The sequence below is a fragment of the Poecilia mexicana genome, unplaced genomic scaffold, assembly GCF_051168715.1.
Source record: "Poecilia mexicana isolate PSO_F unplaced genomic scaffold, ASM5116871v1 scaffold_2, whole genome shotgun sequence".
In the NCBI taxonomy this organism is placed as follows: domain Eukaryota; kingdom Metazoa; phylum Chordata; class Actinopteri; order Cyprinodontiformes; family Poeciliidae; genus Poecilia; species Poecilia mexicana.
The window spans coordinates 4,019,509-4,034,297 of record NW_028263371.1 but is presented as its reverse complement, the minus strand read 5'-3'; the positions used below and the strand labels follow the sequence as shown (position 1 = coordinate 4,034,297).

General features: G+C 39.4%; 1 protein-coding gene across 1 annotated transcript in view; it reads left to right on the top strand.

Annotated features, from left to right (window-relative positions):
• The window catches only part of cacna1ib (calcium voltage-gated channel subunit alpha1 Ib), a 95,064-nt gene that overhangs the window by 16,328 nt on the left and 63,947 nt on the right, over nucleotides 1–14,789 (top strand). Inside the window, exons 4-9 of the mRNA XM_088009149.1 lie at nucleotides 4,805–5,144; nucleotides 5,229–5,635; nucleotides 10,517–10,668; nucleotides 12,520–12,705; nucleotides 14,019–14,136; nucleotides 14,507–14,662. Of these exons, the coding sequence (XP_087865275.1) occupies nucleotides 4,805–5,144; nucleotides 5,229–5,635; nucleotides 10,517–10,668; nucleotides 12,520–12,705; nucleotides 14,019–14,136; nucleotides 14,507–14,662 (1,359 nt within the window). The remainder of the gene's footprint in view (nucleotides 1–4,804; nucleotides 5,145–5,228; nucleotides 5,636–10,516; nucleotides 10,669–12,519; nucleotides 12,706–14,018; nucleotides 14,137–14,506; nucleotides 14,663–14,789) is intronic.

Sequence of the window (14,789 nt, the reverse complement as noted above, 5' to 3'; positions counted from 1 at the left end):
CCATACTCCATTCCCCTTCCACTATTTTTTGTCTTCTGACAGACTTCTATCTCTCTTCTGCTGCCTTCTTTTCATCTCTGTGTTCTCAGTTGGCCGTATAAGCAGGCATTATTCATGTAACTGGATGCGTTTCCATTACAAATGTGTGCAAAAACTTTGTTGATATTTTGCTAATGTCGACAAAAACACAATTTTGGTGTTTCGTTTAAATAAGAAGCTCAATTAAAATCACGCATGAGCGCATTTGTCCATGCAACAAGTCAGAAACATCCAACTATTTCCTGTCGACTTCTTCATTGGTTAGCGCCGGTTGTTGTCAGTGTGACTCGTGTGATTTGAAAAACGCGTTTCCATTGCAGTTTTGCGAAATAAACCAGTTTCGATATGGTCAAAGAAAAAAACTACCTCATCCTAGCGCCAAAACATTTCATCAAAAAGAACTGGGATATTTCCATTAAGCAAATTTATTTTCAAAAGTCCATATTGTGCAATTATATGGTCATTGGAACTGCTGCTACAGTCTGTCTACAATCTATTCTCAGACACCTACTGTCACAAACAGTAACACACTCAAAGTTATTTTCTCACACACACACACACGCACACTCAGAGGCACGAAGACAAATTCTCACGGTCTGCCTCTGATTTGCTGTTGGACACTGTCCAACACATCAAACTGCCGACGTTGGCTTCCTTCTGCCGATTTGTGAAATAATGGCCCCCTTTTGATGTGGATGCGTCGTTTACCAAAGGATGAAGAGAGGAGGAAGGATGGAAGAGTAATAACCAAAGGCAGGAGTGAGGATTTGTGGAAATTAAAATAAAGATGATGAAATCTGTGTGAAAAAATATAGAGAGGGGGAAGAATGGCCAGATATGCAGTGAGGGATTTGCAAGGGAGAATCGTAAGATACCAAGTGGGCTTAAGAGAGCCGGTGATGAACGGGGATAAAACAGGAATGACTGACAGACGTGAAGAGGAAAAACCGGGAGGTGATGGTGACGGACCGGCGCGTCGGCATGAAATCCGGCAGAGGATTGGAGGGCGAGCGAGCGAGGCGATGCGAGCGCCGTCTTTGATGTCAAGTGAAATGTCCTTAATTAGAGTGAGTCTCTCAGCGTGTCCTCTCATGGCTCATGTGCGCAGGGCAGACAACCTGATCACAGGATCGGGGTAACAAGCGTGTCATACAATAAGGTACATGCCAAGCCCTTCAAATTAAGCCAGTGTAATGCTACATTAAGGCAGGTACATATACAGTATGTCCCTGCATGTACAGCATAAAACATCAAAAGCCTTTCATAATTCGAATCCCAGACTGAGCACTATTGCAACATTAAAAACATCTGATCAGCAAAGGCCCACTGGGCTGGAGCAGGACCCATTTTTACCTCTCCACCTCTCCACTGTTAAACAGCTCCAGTTCAACAGTGGAGCTGGCAGCAAACCAGCTCCACTGTTAAACTGGTGCCAGTGCTTACTCTGCACCAATTCCCATTGGTTTCCCTACTTCTTCTGACTCCAGAATCATTAAAGTGGTTCTTATGTGTCACCAAACCTGAGCCGGACCAGAGGAAGGAGCTGCTATGGTATCTGCAGGCTAACTGAGACCAGCAACCAGTCTAAACATTCAGCGTCGCCATTAAAAACCTGGAGTTAGTTTTGTTTCCAATCTGCATAGTTTAACTCAAAAACGTAAATTCACCACATTTGAATGTTAATGAAGAAGCCACATTAGGCAGTCCCTCCACGAAGTTGTGACATTGAGTTCGCAACTGTTGACGCAAATTCAGTCATCATTCACAAATTTTTGCGCAGACTTGCGATTTTCACCTGACATTGTGAGGTTTGTCAGATGTTATAAAAGCCCAACTTACTATTTTAGTGGCCAAAGGATTGACAACAGTTGTACCAACCATTGTGCAGAATTTGTCAACATGGACATCCTGAATTAAAAGATACAAAAAAATAACCCTAGCATACAATTGTGCTTCAGCAAAAAAATATTATTTATTTATTTTTTTACTATGGGGCATTTTATACATCTTTACCACCCCTGGTTTTCCATAAATAGTCAAGTTGTTTTTTTATTGTAATTTGTAGATTAAAACCAAAAAAATTAAGCAAGATATTTATTTCTCTTCCACTTTCTGCATTCCAATTTGACATTTCCTCCTCTGTTTGTCAAACCTTCATCAGCTCTGTTGCATCACATTTCAGCGACTCTCTCCCAAACACATATAGTGGAGTTAATTGATTTGAGCTCTTTACCAGTCTGACATTATCAGCTCTGTTTGTACTCCTGCTTGTCATCGTCAAACCGGCGGACAGACGGAGAGACTTTTATTAATGTTCAACAGACTTTCCAACACGGAGTACTAAGCCAGTGAGCAACAGCGGACTGAACGTATGGAGAGACAAGGAAGTAGGAAGAGAGGGAGAGAGGGGTTTAAACGGTTCGGCGGTTTCGCTCCGATGCGTATAAAACGAGGTAAATCAAACTGAGAGATGGGGTGGGATACGGAGAGGATGACAAGAGATATGGCTTGAGGGGAACTAGATGACAAGAGATAGCATCAGATGGAGAGACAGATGAAACGAGTCGGATCAAGCTGACAAATTCCTCAGAGTGATTATCATCGTCGAGAGTTTGAACAAGAAACCCAGCAGAGCCGGAGCATTATTTGGAAAACAGCTTGACTGTTTAATTAAGATTTAGCATCCTCAAACAACATCCTCAACATTATTTGGTTTCAAAGGCTGTCTGACGAAGCCTTCTGCTCTGACATGCGACTGTGACTCCAACAGTTGAACGTATTTCTACAATTTGACAGTGTTTATCAGTGGCAGAAATCTCTAAGCACATGTTATCACACCAACATGAACGACTAATTGTGCTTGTAGGCTCAGTTTAACTGCAAATTTAGGATTTTATTGTATGGATCAGTTTGCACATCATGCATAAAGTGCCTCTCAAAAGTGTCTGCAACCACATTTAAATGTTTTGTTGATGTAGAAAAAATTGTAGCCATGATAAATCCTTTGCACTAATGTAATGTCTAAATCAGCTGAAAAATGGACAAATCTGTCAGAAATAAAGATGCATGAAGCAAGAAAAGTTTCAAAAACCTGGTTTCATATGTCTGCATATTCCTCAGCTAATATTATGTTGAACTGTTTTGACTCTTTTTCAGAACTTTGTTTTCTGGAGTTCATTATAGTGAATTTGTTGATTCATCTCTTCTCTGGAGTGTAAAGTCTTTAATCAGTATGAAAGCTTTGCTAACTTCTCTTTTGACATTTCTACGTACCTACTTTATCTTAGCGATGATGCTAGCTTTTGTAGCCTCTAAGCTATCGTGGTGGGCTAGCTTGTTAACACCCACAATGCCGACTTTGTTTTCACACGAGGAGAAAACGTTCTCTTCAGGGTTCTGCTGAGCATTTCTCCTCATTACTTGTCCCCTTATATTCAACTTGAACAACTTTCTAATATCTACATGCAGTTATTTGCCTCTCTGCCGTAGCGGAAGTCGGTTAGCTGTTGACTTGTGACACTCATGGTAGCAGCTTTTTGTAGCAGCTACGTTATGCTAGCTTTGATTTGTTTATTTTGAAAGAGCTGACTATAGTAAGACAAATCTATGTCTGTCCTGTCAGTGTACCAAGAGAGTGCGAGTATAAATATTTCAACGGGTAAGTGAATGTGCTGAATGGGTTCTGGGATCCATTATTGCGCTTTCTGTCCACAAGTCTTGTAAAATCATCTGAAAAAGCAGAGAGTCTGATGAAAACTCAATACTTTGAATCGATGAAGAGGAGCTTTACCCATGGAGCACTTTCCCACAGCGCCCTTATAGACACGCTCATACGTCCGCTCTCACCTGCTCATATTGATGCAGCAAAGGGAGAGAACAGAATCGGCTGATCAGGGTTATTGATCACTACCTTCAGAGATGTATCGTTTCCCTGGCTTCTTGCACTGGTTTTCAAAATGACCCCTGCAGGTTGGGATGACCTTGCTGTTGTTTGTTTTTTTTTTTTTACCCCACTCTATTTCTACGTCAAAACTAGATGTTCAATGTATAGAACTCTAAAAATGTTAGTCTTTTTTTTTCAGATGATCTGCCATTAGATCATCCCGTTAACTTTCTCCCACGGTCTCCATGTCCGTTTGCAAATGAGATAAGTAAATTAAATAAATTCCAGTAGTCTTTTTTTTTTTAAATATATTTATAAATTGGAGCCTTAGTGTGTGATAGCCAGTTTTGATGAGGTTGTAAAGCCCAAGAATAATTTTTGCGCTTTTCCTTAAGCTTGATCCAGTTGCTAAAGAAACCGAGGTTATTGGTTCTTGACCCAGCCAATCAGATTTGATTTCTGACCTTGGTGCCTTTGGAAGCTGTCACTTGCTCTTCACTCACTCAATCAATCAATAAATCAATCAAATTTTTATTTGTGTAGCACATTCCAGCAACAAGACATTTCAAAGTGCTTTACATCATAAAAACAAAAAACCAAAGTAATGGAAAATAAAATCAACAATCGACACATTACATTTAGACAATGCAATTGTTAAATTCTTCAGCGGTTATGATTCAAAAGTGACTCCAAACAGGTGGGTTTTTAGTCTAGATTTGAAGGCACTAAGTGTTTCAGCAGGTTTTTTTGCAGTTTTCTGGAAGTTTGTTCCAGATTTATGGTGCATAGAAGCTGAATGCTCCTTTCCTCATCTGGTCTTAGGCCTCTCTTTGGAAACTTATTTGTTCAACCAAACTTTCTGCACACCTATCGCCCTCTCAGGTCGGTTCCTTCTTCATGATCAACCTGTGCCTTGTGGTCATCGCAACCCAGTTTTCAGAGACCAAGCAGCGGGAGCACCAGCTAATGCAGGAGCAGCGTGCTCGCTGCTCGTCCTCTTCGACGTTGGCCAGCGAGCCGGGAGATTGCTACGAAGAACTCTTCCAGCTGGTCTGCCACTGCCTCCGCAAGGCCAGGAGGCAAACAGTTGCCTTTTTTAACAGTTTGCGAGGTAAACCCCGTGGGTTTCGGGGCGTTGGGCGAGGAAGACGAGGAGGGGATGAGAGGGAGAAGAAGGCCAATGGAAGGCGAGAACTTGAGACGAGGCTTGTGTCCAGGCCTGGTAGGTGGCTGAGAACATGATAAAGACAACAGTAGATGTAAGGCACACGATATACACTGACCTCCAAACGTTTTCTGTTCCCAGGTCATCCGTGCCCTCATCATCATAAACCAGTTCACGCCTCGTCAGCTGAGCCTGTAGCCCTGACCGCTGCCTCGAAGGTAGATGGTTGTCCTCAGTGTGCTGCAGCACTGGAACTTAAAGACGGAGTGGGAGCCGTCTGTGTCGCTGGCGATGAAACAGAGGAGGAAGCAGTGGACAAAACCAACAGTGAGGATAAGCAAAAACAAGGAACCAAAGACGAGGACAAAAAACCCCTGAAAAGTGCCGAGAACCATATAGGATGTAGCCCAAAGAAAGGATGCAAAGAACTTTGGCAGGACACGAGGAAGAAGCTGTGGGGCATCGTAGAGAGCAAGTACTTTAACCGAGGCATCATGATCGCCATCCTTATCAACACCATCAGCATGGGGATTGAGCACCACGAGCAGGTAATACAAGCATTAATTGATAACACACCTAAGGTAGCATATATGACAATCTGTTTTTTTCTTGGAGCTTTAGTATAGTTATTAATGAGACAAGGAGTTGACATTTTAAGGTCATGTTCAGGTGTGTCTGTAAAAGTTCTTTGTCACTTAGACTGTGCATCCTTACAGATTCAGCATCTCGGGAGACCAGAAATAATCATTTTTGAAACGAAGTTCCAGAGTGGATACAAAGTGGTGGTTTAATGTTACCATGTGGCGAGATGCTCTGTCTCTTCTGCATGTGGCTCACTCTGACATACAACAAAAATGGCGCCACTCTGTGTTATTTGTATCTTGCCTTGCAGTGCTACAGCGCCGCCCATTGGCCTGGAATAGCTACTACATCATTTTCTGTGATGCTGAACATTTATTCTTGATCACAAAAATGTACCAGACTTGTCTCATTGAATACAGGCCCTCTCCAAAGCTGATAAATGAACTTAGAATTGTGATGAACTACTTAAATTTTTAGTATTTGTTTTTTGGATTGACTTCCAAATTGAGCTATCTTGAGAAAATGTTACAAGGTTCCCAAAGCCAAAAATGATCTTCCATTGGCAGACTAAACACAACAACAGGATTTCAGACGTTTTATTTACTTACATTGCAATGGCAGAATGTAAAATTTTGGTTTAATTTGGAGAAAAAAAATCTTGGTCATACTTTGTGAGCCTTAAGATTATAATCAGAAAAAAATTCAGATTTTATTCAAATTGATTTTAAAAACAACTTATAATCTCAAGGAATATAAAACATTAAAATACATCAAAATGGAGATATTCGCTTGTTCCATATTTAGTTTATTCCTAAATAAATGTATTTTCCCCCCAAAAAATGTATAACATATATATATATATATATATATATATATATATATATATATATATATATATATATATATATATATATATATATATATATATATATATATAATATATTATATATATATAATATATATATTATATATATATTATATATATATATAATAATATATAATATATATAATATATATATATATATATATAATTGTATTTGAAATGTTTGAAGTTTTTTTTTCCATATTCATCAAAAAGTAATAACCAAGCTAAAGTTACATTAGCTGTGTTATATTATCAGAACAAATCAAAGTGATAATATGACTAAATGTTATGATGATGAAATCAGGTTATATTAACCTTCATTTTCCTCACTCCTATAATTTATAACTAAAATTATAGTAAACTTTACATTGAACCTCATATTGAGGTTAAGTTGAAACAAGTTATCTTACTTCTGACTCACTTCCACACTAGCTGTGTTATTACAAGAGCACTTCCTGCTGAACATGTTCAAATAAACTATTTCCTGTTGCAAAGTTGTTGTTTTTTTTTACCTGCACACTTTTGCTATTTAGAATAGAAAACAAATGTTTTAAGTGTGGATTTGGAAAACATTTTCCAGTGCCAATTAAAATTTCTCCAACTCAGAGTAAAGAGGAGAAAACCTTCCAACCCCTACTGTAATATAGAGTTAAGAAGTGAATATGGGTATAAAGTGGTGTGTTGTCACTTTGTCAGCCTGGAGTAATGTTTGTAGAAGTTTTGAGAAGGAAGTAAATTTGTAGGGATCCAGGCGAAATGTGGAATGTGACTTACTGATTATTTCCAAAATCTAAAGAACATGATTTCACCAAGATTAATAAAACAAAAATGTTTATGTTCACCAAGCCCGACAGTAATAAAAGCAATGCAGTGGCATGTTTTCCAGCTTTTTCTTCGCCCTCTGGTTTCTATGTTTTACTGTCGTTCAGCTTTTTTGAAGTCTATCTCTCTCTCTCTCTCTCTCTCTCTCTCTCTCTCTCTCTCTCTCTCTCTCTCTCTCTCTCTCTACCATCGCCCACTCATGCCTGCCACCGCCGCAGTGGTAGGTCGTCTCTCATCCTAGCTGCTGCTAAAAATAGCGAGACAGAAGGGAAGTGACAGAGAGACTTTACTGTGTTAATGGGGAGGAAATACAAAGCTGGGTTTGCCTGTCTAGCTGAAACTGGAGTGTTCCTTCGCGACATGGTTAAACACCAGAATCACAGTCTGTGTCTGTTGTTGTGACTGTGATCTCGTTCTCACCTGTTCTGGAAAAAAAACAAAAAAACAAAAAAAAAAAAACATGTGGTTCCCCAAAGTCCTGTGGCTGAGGCCACAGCCGCTTGGGGAAGAAAGGTTGCATAATTTCCAGCACGTATACCATTAGACGAGGTTTTTCTGGTTGCACTTTATTATTTATGAGACAACGCAGTGGAAGTGCTTAGAGCGGTTGCCCAACAGCAACAAGTTGCCGAGTTTAAATGCAGGTTTTAACAGTTTTTGATTCAGAGCTGGGTTTCTTTTTTGTGTGTTCTTGGATTTCTCCAGGTACGTTGGTTTGTCCCTCAGTTTGAATACATGCCAGATTCGTTAACTTGAGATAATAGGTTGTTATTGGGTGTAAGAGAATGACTGTATGCTGTTCATCACTTCGGATGGTTTTGTTCCCCAATAGTTTTTGCGGAGCTTGATTGGCGAGGAAGTCTGGAAGCTTTTCCGGTTTTTTTTGTTTGTTTTTTTGTTTTTTTCAAGGATATGCACAGTTCATTATAACCACTGAGAAACAATCACTGCTAAATCTTGCTAAAACTTGTTAAAAAAAAAAAGCCGAGGAGTTACACTTATGTTGCTTTAGGAATTATCTTCTTCTTTATGTTCTTCCTCCGCTACCAGTTGTTGAATCCAAGCTGATTTCATGCAGTGCTGTCATCTCCACTGCTATGCAAATGATGAATGAAAGGTAGTGCAGGAAGGTATTGCAAAAAAAGAGTGAAAAACCTGAAGGAAAACGCTGCCAAATCTGCAAGAATTACATTTATCTAATGTAGATCTGACGTCTGCAGCAACAGACGTTCCACAGCGAGCTGAAGTAGAGCAGGAAGAGAGACGGAGTGAAGACAGTAGCAGTAGAAGTATCAGAAGCAAAAGCAGTAATTTTTGAGAGTTTATAGCTGGTGTTCATTTATTAATCTTCCAATCTCTCAATAACACATACTTATCAAGTGATATTATCAAATTTAAACATTAAACTTTAAACATTTTTTAACTCAAACACGACGGGCCGCTGGATGAACGACTGTACTTTACTATTAGCATTAATAAAGCATAAAGAAACATAAACATGATTACAGTTGAATCTGTTCAGCCAACCTTAAACATATTTTGTAAGTTGCATCAAGAAATATAACAAACACACTAAATACCATTTGTTGAATCTAAGGGTGTTTTCACACCTCATGGTCCGGTAGACTTGGTTCGTTTGGGATCCAGAATCACAACATTTGTTAAATATTTTGTCAAACAAACCAAACCCTTAGAAAAACCTGTTCCCCCCCTCGCCTGTGGCGGCGCTGTACCGAGTACCAGATTTCAAGGGTTGTAGGATTTCTCTGTTGTCTTTGGTAAAAGACCAGGAGCCATTTCTCCTGCTAGCGCTAATCACACCCAGAATGCTTTGCAGTGTAGTCCACTTCCTGCTGTGGGAGCGGTCTCCAGACCAAACTGAATTAAATTCAGTTACACGTCCTCAGTTTGAAGTTTTGCTACAGCATTAACGACTCAAAATAATCGATTGTCCACTGCCTCTATGCGCTCATCCAGGAGGAGTGATTGCTGAGTGTGAGTGACGTGAAGCAATCTGCTGGGTTTCCTTGGATGGAAAACTTTTTTCTTTTTTCTTTTCTAACTACCAATTTAAGTGAGAAACTGAACGTGACCTGGCTGTATAAACGAACTGAATGTCCCTTTTTTTTTTTTTTTTTTTTGCCCCAAGATGACATAAGTTGTGAATCGGCACTATGTAAATACATTAAATTGGATTTAATTGAGGGCTGCACGGTGGGGCAGTTGTTAGAGCCATTGCCTTATAGCAAGAAGGTCATGGGTTTGATTCCCAGCCTCAGGTCTTTCTGCATGGAGTTTGCATGTTCTACCCTACCCTGCCCCCTAACCCTGTGCATGGTGGGCTCTCTCTGGGTACCCAGGCTTCCTCACACAGTCAAAATCATGACTGTCAGATTAACTGGTCTCTCTGAATTCTCCTTAGGTGAGCGTGTGTGTGCATAGTTGTTTGTCCTGTCTGTCTCTGTGTTGCCCTGCGATGGACTGGCGACCTGTCCAGGGTGACCTCGCCTCTCGCCTGAAATGTCTTGCTGGAGATAGGCAGCAGCACCCCTCCTGACCCCAATGGGGACAAGGGTGTAAAGAAAATGGATGAATTTTATTGATATTTTGGGATCATCTGCCAAGACTGACCAATCACGGTGGACTTCAAATGCTTAGGTCAAGTTTTTGCCCCACACCCAGGAGTAGCGCCAGGTGTGGATTCATAGATGGTTTTCTGCAAACTTTGGCAGCAACTTTGACCTACTTTTGCCTTTCTATAATTTCAAGCCACTTTTCATATATTCCTCTGACCTCTGTCGTCAATGTAGTTTTCTCATCCACAGAACTGCTGCTCTTTTTTTTTTCAGTGCACAGAAGTGGCACCTGGAGTCGCTTCCTACTGCTCTGCAAACCAAGACATGGTTTTGCTTAAAATTTGCAGGAAATCACCAGTTACTGAGAAACTCAGACCAGCCAGCAAACACACACACACACACACACACACACACACACACACACACACACACACACACACACACACACACACACACACACATATGCGCGCTGTCATATTTGATTAGTTTCATTTGTTGCAATTTGCTGCATTATCTTTAGCTTTAATCCTCATCTCTCTGTTTTTTTCTTTCTAATTTCTGATTCCGCGTCCTCTGGCGGTCAGCCGGAGCAGCTCACCAACGTGCTGGAGATCTGCAACATCGTTTTCACCAGCATGTTCTCCATGGAGATGGTCCTGAAGCTCACCGCTTTCGGCTCCTTCAACTACTTGAGGAACCCCTACAACGTGTTTGATGGCATCATCGTCATCATAAGGTACAAACAAAAGGACCTCAGTCCTCACACTCAAGCTCATCAACGACAGGCTGAGGCTCTTAAAGGGCAGACGTGTCATAATGAGGTAAATTGGTGCATTATGCTCACCATGTTAGTTTAATTCAAATTTAATGTGTTACAAGCAGGAACAAGTGCAGTTAAGTCGTGTTTCTTACTGTCTTTCTGTTTCCAACTTTCTGTCTTTGAATTTTCCTTTGTCTTCATTTTTTTTTATCTTCTGTCTCTTTCATATTTTCTTTCCTTCTTTTTTCTTAATCTTTCTGACTTTCTTTTTTCTTTCTTCTTTCTGGTTTTCTCTTTCTCTATGTCTTTTGTTCTTTCTTTTTGTCGTGTCAGTCTGTCTTTTTTCTCTGTTCATTTTTCTTTTTTCAAGTTCATTCTTTCTTAATTTTTTCTTTCTTTTTCTGTCTTTCCTTTTCTTATATTTCTTTTTTCTTTCTTTCTCTTTCTTTCCATCTTTCTGTGCTTCATTCTTTTTTCCTTTCTGTCTTCATTACTTTTTTCTTTATCTTTCTGACTTTTGTTTCTTCTTTTTGGTTTTCTCTTTCTGTTTTTGTCTTTTGTTCTTTCTCTCTTTTTCTTTCTGTCATTATGTCGGTCTGTCCTTTTCTTCTGTCTTTGTCTTTCCTTCCATTTTTCTGTCTATTTTTTCTTTCTTCCATCTTTTTTACTTCCATTCTTTCTTCGTCTTTCTTTTTTCTCTTTCTCTCTGTCCTTGTCTTTTGTTCTTTCTTTCTTTCTTTCTTTCTTTCTTTCTTTCTTTCTTTCTTTCTTTCTTTCTTTCTTTCTTTCTTTCTTTCTTTCTTTCTTTCTTTCTTTCTTTCTTTCTTTCTTTTTTCTTTCTGTCTTTTTCCCATCCTTCTGTTTCCTTTGTTTATTTTCTTTCTGTAGTTCTGTCTGTTTCTTTCTCTCTTTCTCTCTTCCTTCCTTTTGTTACTCAGTAGAGGTGGTTCTATTAAATCATCCCAGTTTTGTCAAAGTGTCAAACACACGCTGCCCGGTACAAATGCACCACCTGTACGGATCGCGATGCCAACGTGTCAGGCAGCAACAGGAACATGTTTTGTCTTTTGTTGTGTGCCTGGAGCTTTCTGTGAATGGCTGTGGCTTTGATCTGCTTGTGCGGTTTTTTTTTCCTCTAGTTCATATGGTTAGAAGTCTTTGTCTGTGATCCCCATTAGAAACCTCAGATCAAATACACATCAAAGCATGTAAAACTGAAAAAAGATCAAATGTGCAACCCATCACAGAAAGATGCAGGTTGATTGAACGTTTCTGCGTCTGTCTTCTAATCCCGTGCTTCTCGACCATTTTTTTTTTCTTCCCGTCTTCATCTTCCTGAACGTCCGTGGCCATTGAGCCATTGAGAGAAAAGCCACTCTATGGAAGTGCCTCCATTCAGTCCTCAGCGGTTCAGGGGAGAGAGTATTTTGATGTGCTTAGCAGACCCTTTGATAGCTGGTTGGTTCAGTCCGAGAGAAAAACTCTCTGTCAACATAAAGTATGTCCAGAGACGCAGAAACACCAGAAGTCCAAGTTATGTGACACATCCAATGTTTGAAACGTATAAAAATATAATGAATGCGGGAGGAAAATAAATCAAATACTTCAGAAATGCACTTTGGAGAATATATGAGTTTTTTCTAATTAACCCCTTAGCTGCCATGGTGTCCCCAGTGTCCTTATGGACACATTGTCCTACATGTAAGTGTTTTTAGGGTGACTGTCAAGGGATTTAAAACGGATTCTCTGTTTTAAATTGAAACATGAGCCTGCGTTTTGGTTCTCTGACATGTCTGTCATCTTCCTCCTTCCTGCGTCTCGTTGCAGCGTTTGTGAGATTGTCGGCCAGTCGGACGGCGGCCTGTCCGTGCTCCGGACGTTCCGGCTGCTCCGCGTGCTGAAGCTGGTCAGGTTCATGCCGGCTCTCAGGAGACAGCTGGTTGTCCTCATGAAGACCATGGACAACGTGGCCACCTTCTGCATGCTGCTCATGCTCTTTATCTTCATCTTCAGGTGAGGTGATGCTCTGCAACACAGAGCTGATTTGTTTTTAAGGTTTTGGCGTCACAAACTTGAAACACATCCTCATAAAAATATGTTGTGTTTTAGAAGACTTTGAATTAAATATGCAGTACTTATTGGTTGTGTTGAAAATGCTAATATGCCTACCTGTGCACGCACTGTCAGTTATATTGCAACTGTTTTTTGCTCATATTTCTTGTTGTATTGACTTGATTAATCATCACAGGCATCAGAATATGGAAGACCAAAGCTGACATAATTAATAATAAAAGCAGAAATGCGTATATATTTTTTGTTTTTTCCTTTTCCTTAAACATGTGTTTTGGTCAAGAAATGTATGTCCTTGGTTATAAATATTTAAAGGTAATAGAGTCTACATCTGTATATCTGTATGTTTTTTTTGGTTCTTGTCTGCTCTATTAGTGATTTAAAGTATATGTTATGTCTTTTTCCATTCTTTTTATCTTAAAATTTCCATTGAAGTTTATGGAATCCCAATACTGTTCAGCAGCAATTAACCTAAGGTTCAAAATACCAAATAAATACAATTGAAGGTCTTTATAGAACTTCATACACAGAGCCCTAAGGATTTGGAGGGATGTTGTAAAACTCCACTCGTATATATATATATATATATATATATATATATATATATATATATATATATATATATATATATATATATATATATATATATATATATATATATATATTCATGAATATGTTGGAATTCATAAAATAATGTTTAAGTACTGCGGAGCAAAAGGTAATAATCATTGTCTAGCTCTGAGCTTGAATCATTCAACTCAAGTCAATTTTCTTTTAAATCAGATCAGATGAACTTTGTTGTCCTCCAAAGGTCAATTTGCTTTAACTGATCGGTGAAAAATAAAATCTAAAGCCAACCCATAAATCTGTATTTATATTTAGGAGTCCACAAAGTGTAACATATTGTATATTAATTAAAAACTATTTCTGTGATGGTGGTGCTGTCTGGTTTTGATTACCACGTGAATGCTTGCATCTTCACATACTTAGGATACAATAAAAATCAGTGTATAAATAAGTTTGCACATTAAGGGATCCACTTGATTCTTTTTAACCACTCGGTGAGTTTGTTTGAAAAGAAAAATAGAAGCTTTTTAGTTTTTGCATTCAACCTTCTAATCAGTGTAAACAAAGAAAAAAAAAACAATTTGTATTAAAATGAGGAAATGACATGCTCTGCAGACTGTAACTTAAAGAAAATTGTGATTACATCCCTTAGCCAGTGTGTTCTCATTGTGGCTCTTTTTGTGTTGCAGTATCCTCGGGATGCACATCTTTGGCTGTAAATTCAGTCTGAAGACAGAAACGGGGGATACAGTCCCAGACAGGAAGAACTTTGACTCCCTGCTCTGGGCTATCGTCACCGTTTTCCAGGTAGTCGACCTGTCAGAGTTTATGATCTAAAGTATTAGAGCAAAGGGGCCAATGTGTTTTTTTGATAACAAATCTACACATTTTCATGGAAGTACGTTTAGCTTTAATTATTGGTAGAACTATGAGTTTGTTGGGAGTGTGACAGCTGCTGGGAGGAAGGATCTGCTGTAACGCTGCTTTGTGCACCGGGGATGCAGCAGTCTGTCACTGAAGGAGCTCTGGAGTTCAACAGTTTCATGCGCAGCTGCTGGGAGTTATGGTGCTGATTAATATCCATCCTAGTGATGGTAAACAGTCACCAACTTGTGCTGAGGTGTGTGTGCAAAGCTTCAGTTAAGTTTCTTTTTGGTTTCCTTTGCGTTTCTCTAAGATTCTGACCCAGGAGGATTGGAACGCCGTGTTATACAACGGCATGGCAGCCACCTCGCCGCTTGCTGCTCTTTACTTCGTGGCGCTCATGACCTTTGGAAACTACGTCCTCTTCAACCTGCTGGTGGCCATTTTGGTTGAAGGGTTTCAGGCGGAGGTAAATTCTGACCAGAAGCTGTTATAAAGGGAAAAAAAAACACAAAATATTATTTTGGGGCTTTTATTTATTTGAACTGTATTTTGTATTCTTAGGGTCTGACTGGTGCACCGCACAAATTAGGGGG